Source organism: Crocodylus siamensis, chromosome 1 (assembly GCF_052110815.1).
Source record: "Crocodylus siamensis isolate JL-2025a chromosome 1, ASM5211081v1, whole genome shotgun sequence".
In the NCBI taxonomy this organism is placed as follows: Eukaryota; Metazoa; Chordata; order Crocodylia; family Crocodylidae; genus Crocodylus; species Crocodylus siamensis.
The window spans coordinates 293,078,227-293,102,600 of record NC_143395.1 but is presented as its reverse complement, the minus strand read 5'-3'; the positions used below and the strand labels follow the sequence as shown (position 1 = coordinate 293,102,600).

Below are 24,374 nucleotides of genomic sequence, written 5' to 3'. Positions count from 1 at the left end.
TATTAAGTACGGTAAACCAAGGTCACACAAGACTGCCCAGACTTGGAACTGAGAAGTTTCTGGCCCTACTGAATAACTCTCTCCAGCTAAATTAATCTATTAAATTACTATCTACAACTAAATCCATGTTTAGCCTACAAGCATACAAGCCCCAAATCCAGTAAAACACCTAATCACATATATAGCATTAAGCTTGTGCAAGCTCAGTTGAAATCAATAAAGTTCAGAATGAGCATGTGTTTTTATAGACACAGTGGTAATATGGATTATGGTCGGTAAAAGCATTACACCTCTACTGGTATAAGTGATTGGAAACCAATCTATACCTGTAACAGAACAGAAGTTTGATGCACACAGACTGGTTTAAAAATGGCAGAATCCAGTCTAAGATTTACCATCCCAGCCAAAAGGCAAATGTTCACCTGTGAATTACTTCTGGTTATGTCTAACTGGTATCCAAATTTAAGCATACTGTGGCATATTTAGGTGCAACAGAACTTCAGATATAAAAAGACAGTAATTTCAAAACTCCTATAGCTGTGGTTAAGTGTCAAGAATGTGCTGAGTACTTGTGTAAACTCTCTCTGTTGACTAGCCAAGAAAGACATTAAATATTCCCTCAGAAGTGACTGAAAAGGAAATTCAAACTGCTAAAAAAAGACACTGCAATGAAAGCATCAAGGAGAAAAATTCAGAAGCCCCTAGAATCACAAGCTGCATCCATGCTGTGGGTGATTGGGAAGCTGGGGCTGTTTCAAAATTTTAAAATCTAAAACGCTTGGGTAATATTACATAGTGATTTACTGTGTTTACATTAAAACATGTTTAAAAGCAAATACATTTTACTTGACTTAAGCATAGTATAGAAGTGTTACAAATTTTAAGTAAATACTTGGGTTGGATTATGCTTAGGAATAGGCAAGACAAGAAAACTATTTTGTAGGATCTCATTCATTCATTTACTGTGATTAAGCTTTAATTTGGTTTAAGTGATATATATTTGAAACCAATCCAGAAAGTGAAAGTGTTTTGAATATTTTTGTGGTTGTTTCCATTTAGTATCCTCATTTAAAATGGAGTTATAAAGGCATAATTTGCTATGATATCACATACCAGAGACTTTTATAAGTATTTTTAAGACTGGGTCTTCTGAGAAAGATCAGGTGCTATCCAAGAAACAATATATATAATTTGACTACTTAACAGTTAAGTAATCAATTAGATTACTTACATGCTTTCCTTGATTATAGTATGAAACTTTTAAAGTATATCTGTTTCTAAAGGTACTGCTGAAATGCTAATTTTCTAAGTATTAAAGAAAATGCACTGTGTGGTACATAAATTACCTCCTCTAGCTTAGATGACTTGAATAGGTGCAAACAGACAAAATGTTAAAGCCACCACCGAAAGTACACTAAGACACTTTATAGCCATTATCTGATTGGGCTCTTGATTTGTTCCTAATACATTTCAGATGTTTTCAAAAATACACCTCATTCATTAAATACTGTGGACTTTTAGAAACATTTCTCAAAATATATGTCATTATTCCCCCCCCACACCCACCGTCCCTGAGAACTACACTGTTAATTAGAAGAGACTTTTCTTGATATTGCTGTAGTGACATAATTCAATAACCACTAATTCAACATTAGAACTTTGTAGCAATTTCCTCCCTATCATCCTCCGGTACAGGTGTTTAATATGACATTGTACTCACTCTACACTGCGCTTCTTTAACTTCTTCATAATTTTAATTGTCTACTTGTTCTGGATTTTAAAGACTCAGCCAAAATAAACAGCAGGGAACTGTGTCCCCAGTTTCAGGCTTAGACTGGGTTACTTACTTTAAGCAGAGCACTAAGGATGGGCAATGCAGAGCCACTCCACCCCAGCAGGAGCTCAGGAAGGGATTGATTAGAATCCCTCTCCCACTCTCCAGTCCACAAAGTGGGCTTATCAGTGCACCTAAATCCTACCCCTGGCCCAATGTAGAGCCCTATCCCGGGGTTACAGAAAGGGTTATGGATAAAATTGACATTCAAACCACTCAGACAGACTCTATCATCATCAGAGGGCCAGGGCCTAACCTAAAGTGAAAATCCTCCTCTCCTGCTGTTGGTTCAAAAATCCAGTCTCCTAAAAAAAGAGAGTGCCTGAGCTCTCTCCCCAGAGACTCTCTAACAAGCAGACTGGGGAACAATGGAGATCTCTCTCAAGCTCCTAAAAGGAAAAATAGGAGCAGGAGAAAGGGGTACTTACGACATCCTGCACATGCACATATGTACCCAAACCAAAACATGGGACGCCAAGAAGATACTTTGTCCCAAGTGACAGGAAAAATAATGAGGAGCATGAAAGCAGACCATGACTTTCAGCTCTCCCCAGAATCTAAAAGCCTTAGCACAGATGCTTTCCCACCTCAGGGGAAGAAAAAAGCATCTGGGTGGAAGGGGAGGCTATGAGTGATGTTTCATGGTCAGATGCCTGGAGTTTTTGCTGTCCAATAGACCACAGATCATGACATTCTTTTCACTGGCCTCATTTAGGAAGCAAAAATGAAACAATTCTGTTCCCAAATACAGGCACCAAGTGTGGGAAGCTAAAACCTTTCATTGCACTGTGGAGATAACAAGACATCGGCAAGAACTAGCAACCAGCTGAGGCCTGGGATGTGTGGGGGGAAGAATCTCCCGCTCTCTGAATCTCCATTATAGTTAGAATATTATTTTATTGACACAGTCTGAGCCTCACCGTTCTGTGGCAGATCCTATACTAGGCAATGCATTACCATAGTTCCCAGTACACGGACAGAACAGTTTTTATAAAGATTTGAATGTGGGTATGAGTGTGTATGCATGCTTATCTTTGAAATTTATGGGAAAAACTTTAATAAAAATGTTTGAGTTTTCAGTTCCTCCTACCTTTCCTGCTTCAATCCTGATTTAAAAATAAGGGGAAAACACATTTTTTCCTGGCGACATAAAAATATAAAAACATTGTTTACAAAATACACCTGTTTTTGCATAATTAAAAAAAAATCATTCACCTAATTCTAATTAATAGCACTAATGATAAAAACAGGACAGAACAGTGCACTAATTTCTGCTTGTGTGACTGTCCATGGGAAGAAAAGGTCGAAATTACTGAATAAACTGCTGTCTGTATCTATTTTTAGAAACACAATGGATTTCAATACATACCACCTTCCTCAGCTCCTGCTTTGAAACTATAATCACATTTGGAGGATCCCCGACAGCTGTGGCAGCCCCACCAATATTTGTGAAGATTACTTCTGCAATCAGGACATGTCTCGGATCAAGGTTAAGTACCTCGCACAACCTGCAGTCCACAGAAGAAAATGAAATCACTTCCTTAGCCTTTAATTAAATTGCCTCAAACCTTAAATGATTTATAAAACTCAGTATGTTGACTGGAAGCTTCAAACTGTTGAACAAAGAATAAAAATTGAACTTCCTTAATTAATAATTAAGACATGAATTTTACAATTCCACTGAGATGGCTTGCAATCACAGTACGTAGCTTTAAAAACAATTTTTAAAATCCCAAACAGATGGATTATAGTTAAAGTTGCATGAGCCCTTCCATTTCAACTTCCTGTTCCCAAAAGGGGATCCATGAAATTTTATAGAACTTTCACTATTTAGGCTGCAATCTAACCAACCAGTTCTCAACCCAGATAAATAAATAAGGTTGAGGAAGAGTATTTCTAACATTTTTTAAAAACATGGGAAGTAGAAAAAAATGTTCATTATCAAAAATTATCAATCAACCTTTTTTTCTTTAACTGCTCATGCACAAAACCAGGTAGATACAGGAAATCAGTGTTTTGTATAGAAACAGTCCTTGGGGAGAACTGATATCTCAAAGAGTCCCAGTAAACATCAGGACTGACTGCACCAAGTTATAATATATTGAAAGAATTACAGTGTGTTTCTAAACAGTAGATTTCACACAGTCTGCACACTAAAAGGCCAGCTCAGGACAGCCCTAATGCCCGTGCTTGATTTTTAACATGTGGCTAAAGTCAGAAATTACACATAAAATGGTTTGAGTGATTGGAAACCATTTTAAAACTGTAATAGAATGGAAGTTCAGTGCACATAAACTGATTCCAAATGGCCAAAACTGATTCAAGATAGACCTGGATGCATGTAGTATCAGACTTAACTGACTTAGGTTAAATCAGTCTATCGAACTTCTGTCCCAGATCCCCTCCTGACTCAAGTCAACCCTCAGTCCCCCAGCATCCCAGGATGTTTTGCACCTCCCCTGCCACGCTCCCTTGCAAGGCAGGTGGGCTAGCCATTGCCCACTATCTGCTCCTGTGAAGTCTGGCCATCTCCACCACTGAGCTGTCACAGAGCTCAGGCAGCAGAGCCCCTGCTCCCCAACCCAGCTGGCAGGGTGGCATAGGGACTGCTAAGGGGGTGGGGCAGCTAGTGTGCACAGTGTGGGGGACCCCATGATGAGGGCTTTCCCCCTCCCACAGCCTAACTCTTCTCCTAGCAGCAGGATAGCCCCAGCCTCTTCCCCTTGCCAGATCTGGCCTCTCAGCCATGACAGGCAGGGGTGGGGGGAGGCAGGTAAAAGAGCTCCCTGGCCTTGCCATGGGCCCCCCCAGCCCATGCCCTTCACCCCTCTAGCTGAGAGGCCAGGTCCAGGGCAGAGGAAATCACCCAGCTGGGCTGCACAGAGAAAAGCCTTTGCCATGGGACATCCCTGCCCAGTGCAGACCCCATGCCGGAGGCTGAGTCTGGGATGGGGGCATCTGTTTCCACCCCACTCCTGGTCACCTGGGGCTGCCGTGGTGACCAGCTTTGCAAGCCTAGAGCTCCAGGCAGGGAGGGTCTTCAATAACAGCAGGGGGTTGTGTCCCTGACAGCCTATCAGGGGTGGATCTGGTGCTAGGCTGGGAGGTGTGCAGGAATGCCACCCCCCACCACCACCACATTCTGGCCTAACCAGAATACACATTTGCCTGCTTCCCCTCCCACAAGGGCAAACATGTGTTATGTTTGCTCATGATCCAATCTTTGCAGGTTAGAAAAACCTGCAAAGGATTAATTGATTTTGCCTCAGGCTTTTTCACTGTCTGTACTTAGCCTATATGTGCTTCAAGTTTAACATGTGCCTTAAGGGTGCATTTATGGTGCTATTAACACATTCATCACACTATAATTTTAATGTGTGTCATGGCCCTTAGTACTTTCCTGAAAAAGGCTGAAGTTAAGCAGGTGTTGAAATGCTTTCCTGGGACATTCAAGAATAAGAGTTTCCAGATAGTGAGTAATACCAGTTTAACTATTTGGGTCTGACCCTACTAGTAGATTTGTGCATATGAGCTCTGAAGTCTTCAAATGAGTGGTGTTCCCCTGGACTACTTAACAAGCACAGAAAAGTAGTGACTTTCAGGGGTTTTTTTTGGTTTTTTACATTCCAGTAGCCTCTACCTAATTAGCTCCATATATTAAGAGAGATTTTTCTCTACCATGGGAGTGGACTGTTCATCATGCTGCTAAAGTAAGCCCCACTCAACCCTCTCCTGTTCCATGCACAACAACCCATATCACATCCCACTCCTGGAAAATGCAGGGACCTTCCCTCCAGCACTCTACAGAATTTCTGAACAGCAAACTGCATCATGATGTAGAAGAACCTGAATTAGCTGTAAAAAAAAAACTGACTGTGATACCAGAAGAAGTCTGTCTACAGAGCAGGGTCTTTAGCACAAGTGTAAATTAACCTATACTAAGCTCCATGTTCCTACAGATAAACTCCTTCTATTACTCAAGTTACTGCATTTACAGCAAGCTCAGGTATGTCTATACTATGTTCAACTACTCTGCAGTGGAGACGTACCACTGTGATAAACCCATTGTGATGACAAGGGCTAGGGACAGACATTCAAAAAGCCTGAAGATGAATTGATTCAATCTTTGAGGTCCAACCTGCAAAGCTGGAACCAATTTGGAGGTGGATAGACATTCCCTTTTCATTCCAGAAATGTAGGCACATGCCTGCAGTGGCTCAGGCTAGAAGCTAGGGGTGTTAGAGCAGCCCTCCCTTCCCTTCAACAGTGCTGAGCTGAGTGGAGGTGTGGCCAGGCCCCCGCCTGATGCTCTGGTTAGGGGGGGTTCCCCTCCCAGCAGACCAGCAGGGAGTTGATAACACAGTTAAATCACCCCTAACTCAATGTTTATCAGCCCATTAAGAAAAAAAAAGCTTCCCTCACTAGGTCAACCTCCTCTTAAACAACTTTTTTCCATGGAAGGAACAGAGGGACATTACCAGCTACCGGCTGATAAGCTCCAAAAAGCCCTAAGCCAACACTGTGCTGTCTCCCTTTGTCCTGTTTCCCACAGCATGGACCATAGCCAGCACATGGTATGCTAGCTAATGCTGAGAGGTGTCTGTGTAAGGCAGAGGGTAGGGGGGAATCCTTGCATCAGCAGGGATTGGTGAGGAGGAGAGAGGAGCAGGAGCAGGAGCAAGCCAGGCAGATGCCACTGTACCTGCAGTCTCTGCTGAAGCTGCAGCCAGGGAGCAGAGGGGACAGCCCAATACAGCTCTCTGGAGCCCAGCCCAGACAGCATTGTCAGGATGCTGGAGGACTCTGATTTAACTTAAACCAGGATGGAAGGAGGCAGTTTAGGAAAGTGAAGAATTGGCTTCTTCCATCATTTTGTGGCCACCCACACAACATAACCAACAATGAAGATAAGCCAGGAAACAGTGGGAGCATGACTTACTCTGTATTTATGGTTGCATTAATTAGCTTCCCTGTAAACAGTGTAGGAGCAGGGAAGAAAGTAAAACAGTGTCCAAATGCCTTCCTTGGTTTAGGATGCGGCTATAAGTCGCCCCTAGAGCAGGACAGGCTCTTCTGAGTCCATCTAACTCCATGTTATTCAAAATATATTTCAAAGCAAAGAAAATTTAAAACCTCTAGTTAATACAGTTAGGTTATCACAATGAAAATAAAAATAGTGGCAATTTAAAAGCATAAAAACATTATAAAATGCTACACATCTATATACTATGATTGCAAAAGTAAAAATGTTCAGTAAAATATTTTTGCTACAAAACACTCCAACCCCAGTAAAATATTGTTTGAATAACAGCATGAAATGATATTGTTAAAAGCTATGTTGTAATGGAGTTGCACAAGGGACAGAATTAAGATTTAGTACAATATAAACAATGTTGTTGCTTTACTTCTGAGTGCTTAACAGTGGATTCTATATTCCTTAGCACTTTTTTTCTTAATGGGGTACAGACATTTTGTGGAAGAAGAATCCTTACTACAGTCTTTAAAAAACTTTGATTAATGGATTATTAAAATGTGTTAGCTGTACAGTCAGATTAAACCATTATGCTTTATTTATCCAAGCTTTATAATTTCCCATATGAACAGACGATTTCAAACAGGGAAACATCTAGGCATTCGGAGTATGGTTTAAAATATAATAAGTTATCCCTAAAGAGGGTTATAGTTATTATATTTTTTTTTAATATCTATTTACCACAAAAATGTGACAAGAACATTACATTTTATGCCTTATTGATAAAAGTCTGAAACCTTATGGTCATGGAATAAGGAGAATTTTCTGCAAGCTTCATCTCCATGGCAATGACAGTATAGAGCAGCATAGTGAAGTTATAGGTAAGGCAAAAAGATAATAATAAGAAAAGAATGACTATTTCAGAGAAACACCAAAATAGGGTGGGGGTTAAATAAAAAAGCATTAGAGTAGAATTTTTATTTTGCTAGTTTAGAAGTATAGATAGTGATCATCCAACTAAAAGTCTTAGATGCTGTTCCCCTATTTCAGGCTTATAAAATCATTTAGCATAAAATAAATAGATGCAGCAGTAATTCTATACATGAACAGCAGTTTGTGTGTAGACTTTTAAGATTTCAATCTGTTACCAATTATATTTAACTCAAAACATTCTGCAACGTAACTAGAGAACATTTGATGTTTAATAATTCCAGCATTTCCTAGTCTAAGGGCTCATCTATATGTGCAATTAATGCAAAGCAATAAACTTCAGCACTTATTGCTCTGGAGTTTATTGCTCCTGGGCGCACCATTTGAACATGCGCCTGGGACCACAGCACATTGAGCCGGGTCGGAGCAGCCTCATCTGGCAGAGGGCCCTGAGGATCAGCCTGCTCCCCCATTGCTCAATGTGCTGCAGAGGGGCTGACTAGGATACGAGAGTGCTCCAGTGTAGAGCTAGCCAGCAGGCAGCCTCCACACTGAAGCACCCTTGTGCTGCAGCTAGCCATGTCAGCGTCTATGCATATACTGATGAAGAGTTTTTTACTCCACAGCAGGACAGTGCTTACAGGTACAGTATTTACAGGTACTAACCTGCTACAGAGTTAATTTGTTCCAGTCAAATGGGGTGCACATGTAGACACAAGATGTATACTGAGGAGCTAATTAGTCTACTCCTCAGTAATCATCTCACGTAGCTACTACCTAAGCGGTAAAAATAATGGCTGAAATAAAGTAAATTAATGTAATCTACTGAAAATATGATCAGGTAAAAAACAAATGAGGCTTTCATTCACCAGCTGTTTCTCCATCTACAATAAACTTCACTTGCAAACTGATTTTGACTACTGAGAACTACATCTAATAGGAAATGTATCATAAAATTCTGTATATGTAAATATGATAGCATCTATGAATCTATGATGACAACTACAAGCGTTACATCACTTGTGGTAAGATTTAAAATCACCCTTTCCTCAGATCTTAAAAAAACTTTAACTGGATTAACTGGATTTCCTTGGTTAAATACAGGTTAAATTTAACCTAAACAGTGGTTTATAATCACACAGACTAAATGTGATTGCAAAACGTATGCTATTAATTTTTAGAAATCTGCAATAATTGAATTCAGTAAAAATGCTGATTAACTCTTCTACATATTTGGAATTAATCTGGAGCTGTACCAATGTTATAGTAATTAGTAAAAAAATTCAGAGCCGCCTTCTCTAAAAATCACACTTTTTACCACTTGGCCTACACAAAAAATTCCATCAGTTGCCAGTAGTATTAGAAGAATTAGAACTCTTTAAATCATCAGTTATAAAGAAGAGTTGTACATAAACATAGCTAGTCCATGAGGGGATGTTTTTCAAAAAAAGTAAAGCCACCCTGCTTGCAAAAACAATTTGCAACCACAATAGAACAGTTGACACCCTTGGCTATTGCAGTTCAAATGCAGGTACAAGTCAGAGTGCTTGCACATGTACTTAATTGCAGAAGGAGATAAATGTGTGAGAACATCAAAACAGGGAAAGTGCACCCTTTGAAAAATATAGCTTTATATACTATTTACAACAATAGCTTTGTAAACATGCCAGTCAGCAACATTAATCTACAATAGACTAATGCCAAAAGCATAACAATAAAAGTACCTTATGGTTACTGGAGTAAAAAGAAGCATTGTAGTAACGTTGTCCAAAAACGCAGAAAGAATTGCAGCAATAAGACATAGAATGATAATCATGGCCCACACTCTGCCTCTAGATAATCGGTAAGCCTAAGGAAAACAAAGAACAATGACATAAAGGTACTGAATCTAATTTTTCAGTTTCATTTCAACAGGTGTTTCATTTCAAAGCTGTTTTGACACAGTTCGAGCTCAAAACCGCAAAGTCAAAACAAAACAAAAGGCTTCGAAAGAACTTTGAAATGAAATAAGGGCACTTGAAACATTTTGAAAGTTTCAAAACATTTCAAGTTTCAAAGCCAGGCTTGCTGCAGTTAGACAGAAACTAAGGAGAGGGAGGGCAAAGAGCGGGGAAAGACTGATCTCTGCCCGAACATTCCCCCAGCTCCTGGTTCAATTCCCCAGTCCCCTGTTGGATTCCCCGGCTCTCTGATCGCTTCCTCCAGCTCTCTGATCATTTCCCTAGCTCTTCCCAGGGGGTGTAGGCCCCCAATCTGTCCATGGGGTTTCAGCAGACTGCCACTGAAACTTCAGCAGCAGCCTGCTGAAACCCATTGCGCAGATCTGGGGGCCTATGCCCCTGAGAGGAGCTGGGAAAGCGATCAGAGAACTGGAGAATCAAACAGGGGGTTGGGGAACTGAACCGGGGAGCTGGGGGAATGTCCAGGGACCTGAACATTCCCCCAGTTCCTGGTTGGATTCCTCAGCTCCCCGATCTTTCCCCCAGCTCTCTGATCGCTTCCCCCAACTCTTCCTGGGAGGTGCAGGCCCCCCAGATGATGCAGGATGACAGCAGGTTGCTGCTGCCAGCTGGGACTGGTGGTGGGCACAGCCCATGCCAAGCACTGGGAAGCCTGGTACTGCCACTGGCCCCAGCCAGCAGTGGCAGCATGCTGTCATCCCGCGTGCAGATCCGGGACCCTGTGCCCCCTGGGAGGGCTGCAGAGCTGTCCCAGACTCCTCCCGGGGAGCGCAGGATGATGCTGGGAAGCCTGGAGCTGGTGCTGGCCCCAGCCAGCAGTGGCAGCATCCTGTCATCCTGCATGCAGATCCAGGGACCCACACCCCACAGGAAGAGTCCAGCACAGCCCCGCAACCCTCCTGGGGGACATGGGCCCCCAGATCTGTGCACAGGATGACAGCAGGCTGCCACTACCGGCAAGTGATATGAGTTTTGATTTGAACAGTTTGAGGTGCAGTTTCCCAGAAACCCCTGCACTTAAGTCCTTGAAACTAAGCAACCTTCACGCCCTCAGAGGGGTGTACCATCCCTGCAATTTGCATCTGAATCAGGCAAGAAATGACAAAGTTATAGGCATTTTCATGATTCCCCATTATAGCCTATGGACGAAACAAAACAGTGCTTCAAAATGAAATGAAACAACAAAATGAAACAGTGTCCCTTCGAAATGGCAAAACAGAAGTTGAAACAAAACAGTGCTGTTTCACACAGCCCTAATTAGTACACAAACTTACAGAGATGGCGCAACATCATTGGGAAATATTCTCTAGGCCAGAGGTGGCCACCTACAACACATGCTACAAGTGGCATGGATAGTCTCTGTGAGTGGCACGCAGCAGACAGAGGAAGGGAGAGGCAGACAGGGCAGGGAGCAGAAAGCAGAGCAGCAAATCAGCCAGAGGCACAGGGCAATGAATGGAAAACAGAGTAGCTAAACAAGCAGAAAGGGATGGGAGTGCTACACAGCAAGGGTGTTGGGCTAATTAGTGGAATGCCTGCCAAAAAAGTTGTCCCCCGCTGCATTAGGCCGATAAGTAGTATGCAAAACCTTCCATTTAACAGGGGAGGAAACAGGCAGAGCAATAAATAGTGCTTTACTAAACATCATACAGGGAATCTGTGACAGAACCAGGAAGAAAATCCAGATTCTCTACCCTCCTCTCACTCTCAGAAAATTCAGGTAAACAAGGTTTATATGGGAAACTGCATGAATTGAGCTCCAACTCCTATCCAGTGGGCAGTTTTGCTCTGCTGTTTTATTTACTCATGGAAAGTGCACCTTGCCAGGGGTCCTCCACAAAAGTCTAATTTGCACACCACAGCTTTAAAAGCTCTCTCAAACACTTGCTTAAACAATTTACAAGTTATCTATCTGTCAGCCATTGTTATGTTACATAGCAGGACAAATGTAGCCTGCACTGAAAGAAATGTGAGAGTGTAATACTGTTTAAAAAAAAGTCAATGGCAAGTGTCACAACAAACCTACCTTTACTGCACAGTAATCAAAAAATCCAGTTTCAGAAAATATGGCCACCAGAAGCATCTACAGAAAAAGGTAAAGAAAAAAGAATTGTTTTGAAATGGAATTATTTTCCCAACAGGACAATACCATGGTGTGTTGCTTTACCAAGGAATCTGCACTTCTATCATAATTTTGGTCATTCCTCCCCACCCCCCCCACACATTTTTTTGAAACCCCAGGACCCCAACATCAGGATGCTAAGCAATAAAAGTCAAATTTAGTTTTTACAGTGTAATTTACCCTTCTGCAGAAGGGCAGCAGTCCTTTTTCACATGTAAGTGGTGCATAAACCTTGTGATCGCCCTCCCGCTGGGAGTGATTTCCATTCCTAATTACTTGGCAGGGAATATATGCTAAAGATATCTACCCTGGGCCACTAATCAAGAGTATCCATTAGCATATTTTCTTCAGCATTGTTCTGTAAGATCCAGAAGACATTAGCTCTAGAAAGTTACATACATGTTTTCCATAATTCTGGAAAGTTGCCTGACACCATCCATCTTGCTTCACTAATGCTAGACAACACAGCTTATTAGGAATAAGATTGGGCAGAAAAATAAATATATTATTACAGCCAGGTTAGATGAGTGCTTTCGTCTGTACATTTCTCATTCCACCTCCAAATACAATGATGTGTAGGACAAAGGAAAACCACTCTCTCTAGCAGAGTTAGTTTGAGGAAGATTTTGAGTAAACAAAATTAATAAGATAAATGACAGTCATAACACTTGGCACTCATACAGGCTTTCGCTAATAGTTCTCATAGATCTTTTGAATGTGTTATTATCCCCATTTTACAGATGAAGAGACAGATAGAGTACACTCTGAATATTTTCAGAGTGGTTCCAATTCTGAGACACCCAAAAGGGGCCAAATTTTCAGCATGGCATCGCTCCATGAAAGCACTGTTAACAAAATAAAAAGTAACAGTGAAGTATCAAAAACAATTACTGCAGCAGTTTTAGAGCAAAAGATGCATTTTAATTACCATTCCAAACAACAGCGCCAGAGTTTCATAATCAATCCACTGCACCACTTTGACCATGCTTGGCCTCTGCAAACAAATGATACAATTATCAGTCAGCCATGCCAATCGCCTAACTAGTGATTAGCTGTGGAACTACAAACTCTGTTTAATTGGTGACCATTTAAATAAACCATGATGAAAATGAATTAGTATTTCTCCAAGGTACCCAAAGGGGGCTGTTTTCTATTACCTCTGAAAAATGCTGACAACCTGCATAGTTCATTATGTAATGTTTGCATTAGGCTTTTTGATTGTTTGTTTCTATCACAGCATTATAGAAATTAAGGAAAACTGGATTATAGTTAGTGTCCTTTACTGGCAAACTTTACCTGTGGCAAACTGGAGAATAGCAATGACACAGGGACTGGTTTATGAGAAAGAATTAAAGGCATATAATGTTGCTAAATATCAACTGGGGATAGGTGTGGGAAGGTATGAGCCCCAAGGCGTAAATATTTAAGGGAGCCCAAGCCTTCCAGTTTGACGAATACAAATGTAACTGAAAACAACAGTATTAGAGCTTATCTGAATAAAACTGAAAATGGACATGTTCCTCTCCCTGCAAATTCAAAATATCACACCACCTTCATCTCCTTTTCTTCTGTTTGAGGCTGGAAAACAGACCTTCTCTTTCATGAGCCCCAAAATTAAATATTATTCTTATAGCACTTTCTGCCCCATAAAGACTGCAAAACTCTCTGGTCATTTTCAGAAAGATAATCATGGGAGCTTATGATACAATACATAGACATAAACTGAATACTTGAATATGGCAACTTACTTCCCCTGCCACAGCTAGTGCAGCCAAGGCTGCCAGGGAGCCCAGCATCGCCGCAAGGGCTCTATGGACAATCTGTAAGAAATGGCAAAAAAATATTGAAAAGCCTTTTAAGCCTCTACTTGACTCCTACCCTTTCAGTCGAGCTGGCCACTTCAAAGCAGCCTCTTTTTTTTTTTTCAAACTTGTTTCTCATTAAAACAAAAACAAAATCCTGTGTGAACAGAGACTGGCCTGGGATGTGGGAGCCCCATCATGAAGGTCCAACTCTGTCCAATTTAGAGAAGAGTTCTGTATCCCAAATCAGACAGCACAGGGAACTTGAACCCTAACATCAGAGGCCAGCACCCTAATCACACCTATAGACAAACACGCTTCCAAGGAGGGGTTTTAGTGATGTGGATGCACCCCCTCCCATTGGGTTGTGCACTGCGTGCACAATAAGCTCTCCAAGCTCACTAGCTGGTCAGTACAGCTGGTCCCCTGCTAGAACCACGGTTTTCATACTGCTACAGATCCTGGAGGTGAATTCATTTCCCCCCTCTCTCACTTTTTCCCTTGCCGTCAAATTCAGCATGGGAAACGGTTTGTTGGGAAAGATTTAACAGTGATGTGATCATCCCCAGGGCTCTGGAGCTGCACAAAAGCAGTGGCTCCAGCAAGAGCCCACGCCAACTAGCTGAAGAGCTGAGAGCTCCCTGAATAGGCAGAACTCTAGCAGGAGTCCACACGGACTGGCTGGGAGCTCAGAGAACTCACTCCACATGTGCTGCACAGCTGACAGGGGTTTGGCTGCAACCCCCTCACACTTCTCCTGGATCCGCCTATGTACAGGATTCATGACAAGAACATGCAGTTCCAGTCATGAGTTTGGGGGTAATTAGCAGATGGCTCCTTTTGCCGGGAGAAGTGGGGGGTTGTGCTAGGATCTGAACAGTACTCAGCTGTGGAGTCACTATGACTTGAAATGCTGTTGACCCTGCTGGGGCCCAGCCTAGTGAACTGTATGGTAAATCATGAGCCTTTTGGCTTTGGGCTAATATCATGCATAGTTTGTGTTATATATGCATAGGTACAAAAGTGCAACTTAAAAGGGTGCTAATGGAGTACCTGGGATAACAAGGAGTAATGGCCACAAGTTGATTGACAGCAGGTTCAGGCTTGATATCAGGAGCCATTACTTTACGGTTAGACCTGCCAGGCTCTGGAATGGGCTCCCAAGGGAGGCGGTGCTCTCCCCTACCTGGGGGGTCTTCAAGAGGGGTTGGATAGATATCTGGGTGGGGTATATGATCCCAGCACTCGTTCCTGCCCAGGGCAGGGGGTCAGACTTGATGATCTGTTCTGGTCCCTTCCAACCCTAGAAACTATGAAATAAGCGTGCACACTTGCTCACTCAGTCTCACAGATATACACATAAGCCCATTCTTTTAAGCCTCTCTCTTAAAACGGTCCTGGCAAAAGTTTCATCAGAACTAAAACTTCTCCACCAAGCGTTCCAGTTTCAACAAAACAACCATGCATCATAAGTATGTTTCAACTAGCTACCTTTAACTCTTCAAATGAGCCATACTGCTGGCTTGACTTCTCTAATTGCCCCGTAGATTGCCTGCAGCTCATTTCACTACCACTAGTCATCTCAAACTATTGTCACTGATGTCTGTTCTTTGTATTCCATTAGCTTGTAGCCTCCCCAAAAACAGCAGCTAAAATAAGTCTTCCTTCCTCATTCTTAAGATCATGTGATTCCCCTTAACTGGCCATCTGTAATAGTACACTAGAATACTCACAATAGACAAGTCATGTTAAATAAGTGTCAAACTCAGAGCCCATGACATTTTAGACTTTAAGAACAATATTATTTTTAAATTCTTTGCACTTCCAAATCATTTTAACTTAGTAACTCAAAGCACTTTTACCAAATTTAATTAACTTAGCCTGCTAATAGATATTATTCCATCCATTTTGCTGACAGATAAACAGATACAGGTATATGATTTTCCAAACTCTCATTATAAATCAGTCACAAAGGTGAAAACTAACGCTAAGTACAGATGTTTCAAAAACCTAAGGCAGAATTAATCTAAATTATGCAGTTTTCTGTAAGCAGCATAGGTGAACAAGTTGCCTATACTGGCTGAGGCTAGCAGGTTGGGGTGCTCCTGCACACCTCTTAGGAAGCCCCAAGGGAAGCTCCCTGGACTGCCAGAGAATGCCAGGCAAAGCCAAGTGACCGGATCAGTCCTGATGAGCTGCCAGGTCCATGCAGCAGAAGCCTCTATTCCCATTCCCCTCTCCACCAACTCCCTCCCCACTGCCTAGCTGCAAGTGACAACTGGCCGCAGGTAAGAGGCAGGGCTGGGGACAGAGGCTTTGCAGGCTCAGATCTGAAAGCCAGGGCTGGGTCCATGCAGCAAAAGTTTCCACTCACTCCTCCCTGCTGACTGGCTCCAGCTGACAACTTGCCATAGGCAGGAGTCAGTGCTTGGGACTGATGCTTTTGCTGGCTCAGGTGTGGGATAGCTCAGGGGCAGGGCCTACAGAGCAGACAAGCAAGGCCAAGTGGTAGAGTGCCTCCCTGCAAGTAGTGTGGGGGACAGCAGGGGCGGGGCCTCAGAGGAACCTGGGATGCTAGCAGACAGCAACCTAATATCATTCAAATAGGAAATATGGTACAGAAATTTGACACACCAGACTTACCTAATTCAAATAAGTTTGAGTGCACATCAATCCAGGACTATATTAGACCAGGTTCCTCCATTTTTAGACCAGTCTACGTGCCCCAAACTTCTATACAGTTCCAAGTTTGGTTCACTTTCCAATCACTTACTCCAGACTATGTGCAACATCTGTACCTAGCCTAAGACAACAGCCTCTTCTTCAGGGTACTGGACAAAACCACAACAAATATTCTGAAATAATACAAACAGTCTACAGCATGAAGATATGTATTAAAAGAAACAGCTTCCATTTATCTAAAAAATGTATTATGCCTCCTTAATATTTAAGGAGGAAATATTAAAGCCAAATATGCCCTGCAAACATCTGTGTCTTTCACTCCCTGTTCTGTTTTACAACTATATAAGATGCGGTTCATGTATTAAATCATTTTAGATCATTAAAGAAAGAGAATTTTATTATACAAAAAGCATGCTACAAATGTTTTAATCGTATTTACTGTTAGCATTAAATCCATGACAAATGGGTTAACAGTGTCTCAATATTAGTTGAATGGAAGTAAAAACTATTTCTGGGGGAAAGTAATATCATATAGAAATATCTCATTTGCTGTTAATTTCACTTAGAAAAGTTCTGCTGACAAGAAAGAAATATTGCCAACACCTGAAGGCCTTTCTGTTTGTTCATCTTAAAGAAGAAGGGAAATGTTTGGTTTCTATTTTTCTTTGTATTTACCTTTTTATGTTTAAGTTCCAGTTCCTCTAGAAAAATAACACCACAATATATTGAATACCATATTTTCTGGCATACACCACTTAACTTTCTCCCAAAAAAATGGCTGCCACATTCCATGTCCTACAACTCTTGAGGATCACATTTATAATGTCAGCTCCAGGGCACAGTCCAGAGACTGCGTGCCATCAGGGACTGTGAGCAGGAGATAGACTCCTACTGCCAGGCCCTTCTCCCCCGGGAGCCGCAGGGTAGAGCACCGTCTCCCTCCACGACTAAGGAGGACTCTGGGACCTCCCGCTCTGCCCAGTCAGGGGCATGGACCAAGGTGGTCAAGGGCCCCAAGGCCCGCCGCACCAAGGCCCCTCCCTCACCGGAGCTTAGCAACAGGTTCGCACCTCTTGCAGCCCCGGCAGAGCCTGCTCAGTTGCCAGCTCCTGCAGACAACCCAGGCTCAACCGCAGCTACTGCCCCCGCTCTTCCCAAGCCAAAGCGAAAGGTGTTTGTTGTGGGAGACTCCATCCTGCGGGGCACTGAGGGGGCAATCTGCCGCCCCGACCCCTTAGTCTGCTGCTTCCCGGGGGCCCGCATCCAAGACATTACGGAGAGGATCCCACAGCTCCTCCGGCCCACAGACCACTACCCCATGCTCCTTATTCACGTGGGCACCAATGACACGGCTCGGAGCACCCCCAGCCAGGTCATGAGGCACTACAGGGAGTTGGGAGCGGGGCTTAGGGGTCTGGGAGCTCAGGCGGTGTTTTCGTCGATCCTCCCAGTCTCGGGCTATGGGCTGAGGAGGAAGAGGAGGATCCACGAAGTGAACCAAAGACTGTGGAGCTGGTGTCATCGGGAAGGCTTTGGCTTCCATGAACACAGCCCGCTCTTTGGCGAGAGAGGCAGCAAGCTGCTGGGAAGAGATGGCCTCCACCTCTCTCCCCTGGGGAGGAGGCTCTTCTCAGCCAGACTGGCTGACCTGCTCCTAAACTAAGCCTGCTGGGGGATGTGGGGACTACTGCCACTGCTGGCCTGCTGAGTGACCCTTGCAAAGCCAGCAGACCAAGGCACTTAAAGGAGCCCACCCCTGCCCCAGCCCTGGCACAATCTGTGGGCAAGGCAAGAGCCCCCAAGGGCATACTTGCCTGCCTGTACACTAATGCCAGGAGCCTGGGTAACAAGCAGGACGAGCTCGTCCTCCTGCTTAATGCAAAGAATTATGATGTCGTTGGGATAATGGAGACCTGGTGGGACTCCACCCATGACTGGACCACGGGTATAGAGGGCTATACCCTGTACAGGAGGGATCGTGTTGACAAAAGGGGTGGGGGTCTAGCTCTCTTTCTGAAGGAAAGCTACATGTCCCTGCAAGCTAATGATGGCGACCAGCATGGACAGCTAGAGACCCTCTGGGTAAAAATTCGTGGGGAATACGGCACAGGGGACACAACGGTGGGAGTCTACTACAGACCTCCCACTCAAAGTCCTGAGCTTGACCACGAGTTCGCCCGGGAACTGACTGAGGCCGCTTGCTCCAGGACCTTGGTTGTCATGGGTGACTTCAATTACCCGGACATCTCGTGGGAAGAACACTCAGCAAAATCCGAGCGGTCGCAAAGCTTTCTCTCGTGCGTGGATGACCTCTACCTGACTCAAGAAGTCTATGGGCCAACGAGAGGCAAAGCGCTGCTTGACCTGGAACTGGCTACGGGGGACGACCTAATCGGCGACCTAGTGATTGATGGGAAGCTGGGTGACAGCGACCACGAGCTGATCACCTTCACCATCCGCCGTAAAGCTGGCAAGTCAGTCAGCAACACAGAAGTCCTTGACTTCAGAAAAGCTGACTTTGACAAGCTCAAGAGGCTAGTCAGTCAGGCCCTCAGGGACCATGACCACAGGGAGATGGGAGTTCAAGAAGAGTGGTTGCTTCTCAAGGAAGCGATCAATGCACAAGCTAAATCTATTCCAACATGGAGGAAAGGCAGCAAGAAGGCACAGCAGCCCTCCTGGCTCTCTAGGGACCTAGCGGACCTCCTGCGGCTAAAAAGGAAAGCCTACAAAGCATGGAGGACGGGATTCACCTCCAAGGAGGATTATTCTGCGCTGGTCCGGTCCTGCAGGGAGCAAACCAGGAAAGCCAAGGCTGCAACTGAACTCCAACTAGCTTCAGGCATCAAGGACAACAAAAAGTCCTTTTTCAGATATGTGGGGAGCCGGAGAAAAAGCAAGGGCAATGTTGGACCCCTGCTAAACCAGATGGGGCAACTGACAACTGATGCCCAGGAAAAAGCCAACCTATTAAATAGGTACTTTGCATCAGTCTTTCATCAGTCCCATGGGACGCCCATGCCTGATATGGGACAGGGAGATCCAGGTGATGGGGATCCCCTACCGTCCATAAATGCTGACCTCATGAAGGAACACCTTGAGAAGCTGGATACCTTCAAGTCAGCCAGCCCTGACAATCTGCACCCCAGGATACTCAAGGAGCTGGCGAGCGTCATAGCCCAGCCCCTGGCACGGATCTTTGAAAACTCCTGGCGTTCTGGTGTAGTGCCCGAAGACTGGAAGAAGGCCAATGTGGTGCCAATCTTCAAGAAAGGGAGGAGAGTGGATCCGGCTAACTACAGGCCCATTAGCCTGACTTCTATCCTGGGGAAGATCTTAGAAAAGTTTATTAAGGAGGCCATCCTTGAGGGACTGGCCCAGGCTAACATTCTAAGGGATAGCCAGCACGGGTTTGTTGCGGGTAGGTCTTGTTTGACCAATCTCATTTCCTTCTATGACCAGGTGACCTATCAAGGGAGAAGAGATTGATGTCATATATCTTGACTTCAAAAAAGCTTTTGATCTGGTATCCCATGATCACCTCTTGGCCAAACTGCCCAGTTGTGGCCTTGGCTCCACCACGATCCGCTAGCTGGGAAACTGGCTCCGTGGTCGGACCCAGAGGGTTGTAATTGATGACAGTCACTCATCGTGGTGCCCTGTGACCAGTGGGGTCCCTCAAGGCTCTGTCCTGGGACCCATACTGTTCAACATCTTCATTAATGATGTGGACATTGGAGTCAGGAGTGGACTGGCCAAGTTCGCCAATGACACCAAACTTTGGGGCAAAGCATCCACGCCAGAAGATAGGCGGGTGATCCAGGCTGACCTGGACAAGCTCAGCATATGGGCAGACGAGAACCTGATGGTGTTTAACACCGAAAAATGCAAGGTTCTCCACCTTGGGAGGAAAAACCTGCAGCTTCCTTATAGGCTCGGCAGTGCTACGTTGGATAGCACTACAGAAGAAAGAGACTTGTGGGTCATCATTGACCACAAGATGAACATGAGCCTGCAATGCAATGCTGCGGCTAGTAAAGCAACCAAAACACTGGCTTGCATGCGTAGATGCTTCTCGAGCAAATCCCGGGACGTCATTCTCCCCTTGTACTTGGCCTTGGTGAGGCCGCAGCTGGAGTACTGCGTCCAGTTTTGGGCTCCACAATTCAAAAAGGATGTGGAGAAGCTTGAGAGAGTCCAGAGGAGAGCCACGCGCATGATCAGAGGTCAGGAAAACAGATCTTACGATGACAGGCTGAGAGCCACGGGACTCTTTAGCCTGGAAAAGTGCAGGCTCAGGGGTGATCTGATGGCCACCTATAAGTTTATCAGGGGTGACCACCAGGATCTGGGGGAACGTCTGTTCACCAGAGTGCCCCAAGGGGTGATGAGGTCGAACGGTCACAAACTCCTGCAAGACCGTTTCAGGCTGGACATAAGGAAGAATTTCTTTACTGTCCGAGCCCCCAAGGTCTGGAACAGTCTGCCAGCGGAGGTGGTTCAAGCACCTACACTGAACACCTTCAAGAGTAAATTGGATGCTTATCTTGCTGGGATCCTATGAGCCCAGCTGACTTCCTGCCCTTTGGGCAGGGGGCTGGACTCGATGATCTCCTGAGGTCCCTTCTAGCCCTGATGTCTATGAAATCTATGAAATATTCCATTAAAACTATTATAACTCTTGACTTGCATTTTGCAGAGGTTGAATTTTGAACATCTGAAGCTACTAAAAACTGAATTCCTCTAGCTATTTGAAAGTACTGTACAACATTTGCATTCAGTTTATCAAGTTGTTAGATTGCAATAATACTTTGATAAAACTTATGACTTCTCCCCAAATTCTAAAGTCCTTATCTCCCAAAAAGTCTCAGGAGGTAAAAGTACATGATTTAGAAGTCAACATAATGGTTGACTCTACCTTATTTTAAAGCATCGCTTTTGCAGCTGAAATCTGGGTCATCCTTGTTTCCTAAAACATGAATATATTTGATAAATGATATATTAAATCCAACATTTCTTTTCTAGAAGTCCTTCTTTATAACGGTCATAAATGGCAGTTGAAACATAACTATCAGTGCCTTCAGTGTAAAGCTTCAACTACTGCTCAGTTTCATGTCTGATCTATTTTTTATGCAGTGAAGCCTGTTGTATTAAAATATTTCTCTTATTGAGGAATTCATTTTCATCTGATAGAAATGACAGTACTTCAACATTTCAACAGGAAACAGTTCTTCCCGATATCTACATGTTTTATATACTACCTACCCCCATAGCAGCTCAGAGGTTTCCACATAAAATCAACAATAGCAGAAACATCGGTAGATTTCATAATGCTTTTGGCTCACCTCCCTTTTCAGATGTGTTATTTAGCTTCACCTGTGTCTGCTTTTTCTCAGACATGGAAAGACAAGTAAACAAACTTCCCTACTTACAAGCAACATTAAACAGGGTTTATCACAAAGGAAAAGGGGGAAAATACACAACCCCAAAGAAAATCTTAACTATTGAAATTAACTATTAAACCTTGAAGTCCCAAACAGTTAACAGTCACTGCTTCACCAATACAGTTCCTCATCTGGTTGTCTATGCAAGCCTTGCTCTTCTAGACCCTAACCTATTCAACATCAAGCCCAGGGCTTTTAGCCCTTTTAAATATGGTAGTATAATTTAGATATAGTCAATAGCAAATTTCTACCTGGACCCACTACAAAGACTTGTGCTCAAAAACACTTTCCTTTTGAGGAGCTAATGGGAAATCAGGTGGTCCTCAATTCCAGCATGGAGATGGTGTATGAGGACCAAAATAAATTCCCAACAGGAGTTACTTTTTGGATCAGTAGAATAAACTAAGGAGGGAACAAACCCTGAGGGGGCACCAGAACTGCCCACCATCAGGAGTCTTTGCCAGGGCAAGAACAGCTCTCTAATGCCTAAGACCTAGCCATAGGAGCTGAGCACACGAAGCAGGATATCTGTGGGAGATATGAACAAGTGGGGTGAATGGAATGGACCCCCCCCATTATGGAAGGAAAGGGAGTAAATGATGCAAGGGAATCAGGCCTAAACTTGTATGACAAAGTTCTCCTGGAAATACTGAGGGTCCAGGAAGTAAGGAAGCCCTCAGAGACACTCTGGAGGAGGCAGCTGGCACCAGGAAAGTCCTGCTGTCTCCAGACTCCCTCCTGGAATGGCTTTTTGCCTGGACACTTCACGTTACTCAATCAAACAGCAATGACTCAGGAAAAAATCTTTTTTTTTTACATTCTTCCAAAAACAAGGTGTATGTTGTATTGTATTTTAGGGCATGCTATATGCAAGAATATATGGAAATATGGTTTTTAATCCTAAAATAAATATCTTTAAATGAAATATTTGAAAGAAAATGGTTCAAAGTTAAAAAAGAACAAAAACACTGATCTATGACATTCAGCCATAATATTAGTTTCTGCCTAAGTAATTTAATTGCTTCAATTCTATGGCAGTTAGGAAAGTTGTATATAGAAAACTCAGCCTGAAGGAAAATGCATAGAAGGCAGTAACGCTATCACTTTCCAGTGCCTTGATTTTAAATACCAGATACCACTAGACAAGTTACTGTATTTACTTGAATATAAGACAACACTGATTATAAGATTCCTCACCAATAATTTGATTCTATATAGAAAATTTACACATTTGATAACATTTTCCAGGTATAGAATCTAATTATTGGGCATTTGCGTTGAATTTGTCCCCCTTCCACTGCTATATCAGGGAAAATAAATCTAAGGGACCAAGTAGCCCTGTTGCCCTCTGCCTCCCCTCAAGTTCTTCCCCCTGCAGCTCCTTTCCCCCCTCATTACTGTTAGACCCTGCTCTCTCTAAGCGTATGAAAGCAAAGGGCAAATTTTAAAACACGGCCCTTGTAATAAACTTAGTAGTATTTTGCACATAGCACCCATAGACTTAGTTCATCCAGAATTAATGCATTTTACCTTTTTTGAAACTGTTTCAAGAGTACCTGTGCTAAAACTTCCAGCATACTCAAGTCGCACTTTGGCACCTAACTACATATAGCGCAAACTATGCATGATATTAATCCAAAGCCAAAAAGCTCATGATTTACCATACAGTTCATTGGGCTGGACCCCACCAGAGTCAACAGGATTGCAAGTCATAGTGACTCCACAGCTGAGTACTGCTCAGTATGCATCTGTACTCCAGATACCCCCGAGAAAGGATCCATGTGCTAATTATCCCCACACTCATAAATGGAACCCGGTGTACTTGTCATGAGTCCATATGCAAGTGTGGTGCAGGGCCACACACATGCAACAGATAGAGAGAGGCCAAGAGGGGCATTCTGAGTGAATTGTTTGAGACCCTGTTTAGTAAAGTTTACAAAACATTTAAGGCTGGTGAAGAAATAGGATCATGGGAAATTGGAAATAAAGGTGCAGCTCAGCTGTGGCAGTGAAGAGGAACTCAAAATGTATGCAATGTAGTAGCTCACCATGCCTTCAACAAGAACTGGAGCTGAGGGGAATGGACTCAATGGGCATGATCATATATCTCCTATATCATATACTTTCTATGACCAAGTAACTTGCCACCTGGACATGAGAGAGCAAGTTGACATTGTATATCTTGACTTGCAAAAGGCCTTTGATTTAGTATCCCTCGATGTCTTCACAAAAAAATTGTAGGATTGTGGGCTAAACTCTGAGACAGTCAGGTGGGTGAGAAACTAGCTGCAAGATAGGACCCAGAAAGTCATAGCGAATGTATGTGTTATTCTGGTGAGAAGTGGGCAGCAGTGTCCCGCAGGGGTCAGCACTTGGTCCAGTACTGTTCAACATCTTTATTAATGATTTGGATGTGGGGATGAAGAGTTCACTGGCCAAGTTCGTGACTGACACCAAGTTATGGGAAAGCATGGTCACATTTGAAGATAGGCTACAGATACAGGCAGACCTAGAAAGACTAGCAAGTTGGGCGAATCACAATCAATTAATTGGAAGTTCATTGCCGAGAAATGTAAAGGGATCAACTTTAAGTTCATCGGGGTGTTCACCAGAGCCCCCCAAACGAT

At 43.5% G+C, this 24,374-nt stretch overlaps 1 protein-coding gene across 1 annotated transcript in view; it reads right to left on the bottom strand.

Moving 5' to 3' along the window:
- Window positions 1-24,374, bottom strand: part of OCA2 (OCA2 melanosomal transmembrane protein) — a 416,292-nt gene that overhangs the window by 234,510 nt on the left and 157,408 nt on the right. The window contains exons 10-14 of the mRNA XM_090031667.1: window positions 13,568-13,639; window positions 12,748-12,813; window positions 11,724-11,780; window positions 9,461-9,585; window positions 3,204-3,342 (exon numbers count right to left, since the gene is read on the bottom strand). Coding sequence (XP_089887793.1) covers window positions 3,204-3,342; window positions 9,461-9,585; window positions 11,724-11,780; window positions 12,748-12,813; window positions 13,568-13,639 — 459 coding nt within the window. The remainder of the gene's footprint in view (window positions 1-3,203; window positions 3,343-9,460; window positions 9,586-11,723; window positions 11,781-12,747; window positions 12,814-13,567; window positions 13,640-24,374) is intronic.